General features: G+C 47.7%; 1 protein-coding gene across 1 annotated transcript in view; it reads left to right on the top strand.

The window, feature by feature from the left end:
- Nucleotides 1–211: 211 nt before the first annotated feature.
- The window catches only part of ZDHHC15 (zDHHC palmitoyltransferase 15), a 32,353-nt gene continuing 26,564 nt past the window's right edge, over nt 212–6,000 (top strand). The window contains exon 1 of the mRNA XM_081847223.1: nt 212–391. Within this exon, the coding sequence (XP_081703349.1) occupies nt 274–391 (118 nt within the window). The 5' untranslated portion in view covers nt 212–273. The remainder of the gene's footprint in view (nt 392–6,000) is intronic.

The raw sequence follows: 6,000 nt of genomic DNA, 5'->3' as shown, positions 1-6,000 counted from the left end.
CCCAAGCCTCGCGAGGCCAGCCTACATGCTCGAGGCAGCCCCGCGAATGGCGCCTGGTGAGCAAAAGGCGCCTTCGACGGGGAACCCCGAAGTGTGGCTCCGAAGTGTCGCCTCCTACCTCTCCGTGTCTCGCCCCACCCAGGCGCTGGAGTCGAGTTCCGAGCGGACTCCTTGCCCGCCCCGCCCCGCGCCCCGCCCCTGCCTTCCAGCCTTGCTAAATGGACCGCCGATGTGCCTCCGCCGCCTCGCCAGGCCGGGCCGGGCGGGGAGAAGATGGCACTGTCCAGGGGCCTGCGGTGCTGCCAGCGGGTCTTCGGCTGGGTTCCCGTCGCCATCATCACCCTGGTGGTGCTCTGGTCCTACTACGCCTACGTCTTCGAGCTCTGCTTGGGTGAGGCTGGGCGTGGAGCGCGAGGGGCACGGATTCTCCCTGGGCGTCAAGCCCCACTGGAAACAGGCGGGCTTCCTCATGAGTTGTAACCGGGAGGGAAAGGCAAGGGGAGGACGCGCAGACCCCGAGCGCACTTTGCCCCCCCCCCGCGCCCGCTCGCAGGGAGGCAGGTGGGCTTCCTCGTGGGTAAACGCCTTGCCTGGGAGTGAGCCCCTCTGAACATACAGGGGGTTCCCTCTGAGCAAAGGCAGGAAGGGGGCTGCGCGGATCCTGGGCGCATTTTGTGCCCCAGTGAGTAAGCCCCCCTAGGGTACAAGTGGGCTTCCTCCCGGGTAAATGCGACGCCGCCGAGCTCCGCATCAACTTCTGAAGAGGTGGCTGAAAACCTCCCTGCGTACCCTTCCTGGGGTGCAGGCAAGAGCCCACTGTGCGTAATCGAGGGAGTTTGCGAGGTGAGGCGACCCCCTCAGGCAGGAGGGTCCGCCTGGGGCAGCAGATCCCAATGTCGGTCTCTGCCCGCCCCCGCCCCCCCCCCGCGCGCCACCTCCCGTGTTCCTGTTGTGGGTTTTCCCTGACCCCCTTCTTCCCAGATGGGGAAAGGGAAACCACAATTTTGGGGTCCTCAGGTGCCGAAATGTCTTGGGCTGGCCCTGAGTCCTTATGCTGTACTGCACAGCAAGCCCTAACAGAGGTTTCGTAGTTCAGCGTTGCCCCTTCAAGACACTGAGAGGGTTGTGAGCTCTCAGCAGGAGCGAGGTTGGGACAAGGGACTTCCTGGTTCTCAGTCTTCAGTGGGGAGAATTCAAACCCAATGCTTCTCTTTCTCTAGCCTGGCCTCTTCCTTTCCTGTTTTTGCTGCAATCCTGCCACCCTCTTGAGCCAACCTTGATTGTGTTGCACAAAACCTGAGGCAGATGTAGCAGGGGAGATAGAGCCTGGTGTGAGCTGCCTAGCTCTGCTAGAGAAACTGTGGTGTTTCTATATAAAAATAACAATGGGCTTTCTATAGGAATGATAATCATGATTTTTTTAAAAAGAAACATTACCTTGGTTTGTAATTGGCCAAACAATCAGTTTCTGTCAATGGTCAACATGCTTATTTATCATTGATCCAAAACAGATCAAACATATTCACCATCAAGTTAGAATACTGCAGATTATACTTCAGCTTGCATTCTGTTGACTTGGTTTTTATCATCCCTTCAGATTATGTTGTAGTAATTGATTTGTGAATGAAATGGTTGGCATTATAATTATGATAATATGATGGGGATGATAATAATAAATCAGATTTGGAAATGGTTTATCATTGGGAATGGGGTTAGCGGGGAGGGGAAATGAGCCTGCTGAGAGGGAAGCTTGTGTTGGAATTGGGTGAAAGCAAAGCTAGAGATTTGATGCTAAATGGAGGAGAAATAACTGGTAAGCTTCAAGGCCAAGAATTTGACTCCAGGTCTCCCTGGGCAAAGTCCAGCACAGTGGCTGTGCTGTACCCCTCTGATAACATGCCTGCCTGCCACACCAGTTTAAAGTACAGAGCTAGTAGTTTCCAAGAATCCAAGGTGTGAGAAGGGAGAAGATATTGATGCTCATTCCCTCTCCTACCAACATGAACTAGCCGGCCTTTGGTCTAATACAGCAGGGATTTTCTTACATTATTAGGGTGGAAAAGATGATGTTTGGGAGGGTTGGTGCTCTCTTTGTGGTGAGGAGGAAGGCTTTGCATTACAGTGCATTCCTGGGTGCATGTCATTTCTGTATGTTACTTCCTATGCTATATGCATAATCTTGGAAGGAAATATTCCAAGGAATACACTGTAATGCAAAGCCTTCATCAGGGCTTTCTTGGTTGCTGTCATTTCCCTGTGGAAGAGCCTTCACAGAGAAGTCCACCAATGCCTCTTATTACAGTGATACCTCGGGTTACGTACTTAATTCGTTCTGGAGGTCTGTTCTTAACCTGAAACTGTTCTTAACCTGAAGCACCACTTTAGCTAATGGGGCCTCCTGCTGCTGCTGCGCCGCCACCTCATGATTTCTGTTCTCATCCTGAAGCAAAGTTCTTAACCCGAGGTACTATTTCTGGGTTAGTGGAGTCTGTAACCTGAAGCATATGTAACCTGAAGCATATGTAACCTGAGGTACCATTGTATAGGTCTTTTGTTTGACATTTGGGTAAATTGGCATGATTGCTGTACTGATTTTACTGACTCTCATTATGGTTTTATCACATTTTTGTCAGCCAGACAGGGGAGACATCAGATACATTTCAAAATAAATAAAACACATGCCTTTTAAAGCAGGAGTAGTCTCACATGACCAGTCAAGGCAGCTGCTTAAGGCCCAAACTACTGCCAGTCACCTGTAGTTCTTTCCTGCGCCCACCCTTTTCCAAAAGCATTCAGGCCAGATTCTGTCTTGGGCAAGGAGATGTGAGAGGCTGCTTTCACTTCTGGAGATCATGCTGCTTGGTATTGCCCCCTCCCCAGCACACATGTTTACTTGTAGAAGAAACTTCCTGGTTCCCCCCCCCCCCAGTCCTCACAGCTCTCCCACAGCTGCATATGTTATTTTGTTGTTTATGTTGTCTTTCTAAGGAAGATAAAATTTGAGTAAATATACGTGCAATTGAGCATCAGGTATAGGTTGAGCCTCCATTTTATTGAATCAGTTTACATTCCCTCCACTTGTGAATTCTTATTTAAGAATAAACAGATCAGCATTTTTAGCACAGATTGCCCTTTAGCCTGTGTCAATGCATTCACAAAATCGGTATACATATCACTGAGGACTTCTCCATGATGAAGCTGGCACATGCAGAGGGGAAATTCACATCTTTTCCCCCCTCTGGAGCTAATAAAGCAGGCGGAAGTAAAAATTTAAATCCTGATAGCTGATTTATCAACAACAGTACTGTACTGGTCTTTGATCTGCCTTGCTGGTAATACTGCCCACTGAAGTGTCTTCTTGGATCCTTTTCTGAAGTGGGTGAGAAATAGGCACGGCACATACCTTTCCAGAGCATTGTTGACTTGGTGAAGGTATGTGGATTTTGCAGGGGGTGGGGGGAGTTGTGTGTGTGTCAAACATCTCAAAGTAAGATGTTCCAGGTGCTTACCCAGGTTCTGTTTCCTTGGAATGAAGGTCAGCAAAGACTGTGGTGTCTTTCAGATATATTTATTTACAGATGTATACAACCTGAATATAGGACAGAGGACCTCACAGGATTAATACCCCAATACAGTGGTGTCCCGCAAGACGAATGCCTCGCAAGACGGAAAACCCGCTAAACGAAAGGGTTTTCCGTTTTGGAGGTGCTTCGCAAAACGAATTTCCTATGCGCTTGCTTCGCAAGACGAAAATGTCTTGCGAATTCCTGCGGGGGTTTTTTTCCTTTCCCCCCTTTTTTCTAAGCCACTTATCTGCTTATCTACTAAGCCGATAAGCTGCTAAAAGCCGCTAATAGCGCTAATCCGCTAATCCGTCAATGGGCTTGCTTCGCAAGACGAAGAAACCGCTAGACGAAGAGACTCGCGGAACGGATTAATTTCGTCTTGCGAGGCACCACTGTAGATCTTGCTTCTCCATTAGTCGCAGTCGCAGACCCATGTGTCTGTGTCTCCTTCCAGCTCTGCCCTCAACATAATACAGTGGTACCTCGGGATGCAAACGGGATCCGTTCCAGAGCCCCATCCTCATCCTGAATAGAACATAAGATGCAACGGCGCGGGTCGCGTTTCACTGCTTCCGCGCATGCTCGTGACGTCATTTTGACTGTCTGCATATGCATGAGCAGCGAAACCTGGAAGTAATGCGCTCCATTACTTCCAGGTTGTCGTGGCGTGCAACCCGTAAATACTTATCCTGAAGTGTATTTATCCCGAGGTATGACTGTACTCTAGCTATTTTTCTCCGATCTAACAGTTAGGAGGGTGTGTGTGGAGGAAAGGCCCCACCCATTACATTATTGCCTTCCAGAGAAACTTTTCTGGCCAACCTCCTCCATTAGATTCTAACCCTCACTGGATATTGTACCCCACGAATTGGAAGGGACTCAGTGCATCATCCAGACTAAGCTCCCCAAACCTACAACATAATTAAGAAGAGTCAAGCACACCAGTAGGTAATTATGGAAATGTGCAGAAATCGTTCCTCTCCCCTATTTTCAGAGCCTCTAGCAGAGTCTGCTTAGACATTGTCAAGATTTTCTCCACAGCTGTAAGAGCTAGCAGTCTTCTTCAACAGAGCATAGGGTTTTCTGAGCTGGGGTTCATGCATAGATTTGGAACCATTTGGTCTGCTGTGAATCAAGACTTGGATCGGTTAACCCTTGCTGGAATTAGTGACTACCGAGGATGTATAGCTGCAGCCCAAATCACCCGCCTGGCTTGTGAATAAAAAAATGTGTGTGCTGTGATATTGTGCTGCTGTGAGTGTCCCCAACCCACCTCCGCTTCAGTTCTTAGGCTGTCATTTGCAAAGCTGAGAAACTAGGAGCACAGTACAGTGGTACCTCGGGTTAAGAACTTAATTCATTCTGGAGGTCCATTCTTAACCTGAAACTGTTCTTAACATGAAGCACCACTTTAGCTAACGGAGCCTCCTGCCGCCGCCACACAATTTCTGTTCTCATACTGAAGCAAAGTTCTTTAGCCGAGGTACTATTTCTGGGTTAGCGGAGTCTGTAACCTGAAGCGTCTGTAACCCGAGGTACCACTGTAATGACTGTTGACGGGAAGGGGAGGGGAGGCACAGCGTGGCAGCTTTTGGCAGCAGCAGCCATACATCCTATTTGTTTACTAGTAATAATTGTTTCATTTGTGGTGTTGTGGAAATTGAGGGCTGCCTATAGGATAGCTTCCTTCAACCTGGTGCCCTCTAAATGTTTTGGATTACAACTTCCATAAACTGCAGCCAGGATAGTGGAGGTCACCAAATTGGTGAAGGCTTTCACAGGAGTGTCTTTCCTCAAAAAAATCAGTAGGGCTCAACAAGTACATAGCATGGTGTGCTTGTTGACCTCTGTTGATGGAATCTTATTTGTTTCAGTTGTTCATGCAGTGCATAGTTATACTCACTCTAATGTGTGTGTATGTGTGCAGCTATATGTCTTACTTTTGAGTGGATTTGATACCATGTATCATGTAGAACCTAATGTCATAATTACCATGTGATAGTCTTTAAGATACTTCAGGGCTCCCTGATTTTTTAAAACATAAATGATTAAAATTTACAGTGAGACCTGCTTGGCGCTGACATTATTGTTTCTGCTGCTGCGTTAAAATGTTTCTGTGCACTCAGGCATTTTACAGTATGTGATGGGCTGTTTTTCTGATCCTTAGCTCTTGTTGTGTTTGGTTAATTGCATATTCTGCCAGTTCTGATCTTGTAATTTTTGAGAGATGGGGTTGTTTTGAGTAAAATATGCATTCATTCATTCTTTGGCTTTAAGCTTTGTATATTGTATATGTTTTGTATTTCCATGAGTTGCCTTGGGTTGTTTTGAGAAAGGTAACTAAGAAATTTAAAGGATCATGACAATAATACATTTGTGGAATTTGTCTCACCGAAGCAGAAGATCAGATGCTTTGTATTCTGGATGTGCCATC

Source organism: Podarcis erhardii, assembly GCF_964252035.2.
Source record: "Podarcis erhardii genome assembly, chromosome: Z".
Classification (NCBI taxonomy): Eukaryota; Metazoa; Chordata; class Lepidosauria; order Squamata; family Lacertidae; genus Podarcis; species Podarcis erhardii.
Note: the sequence above shows the minus strand (reverse complement) of the source record. Positions and strands in the feature narration are given on the sequence as shown.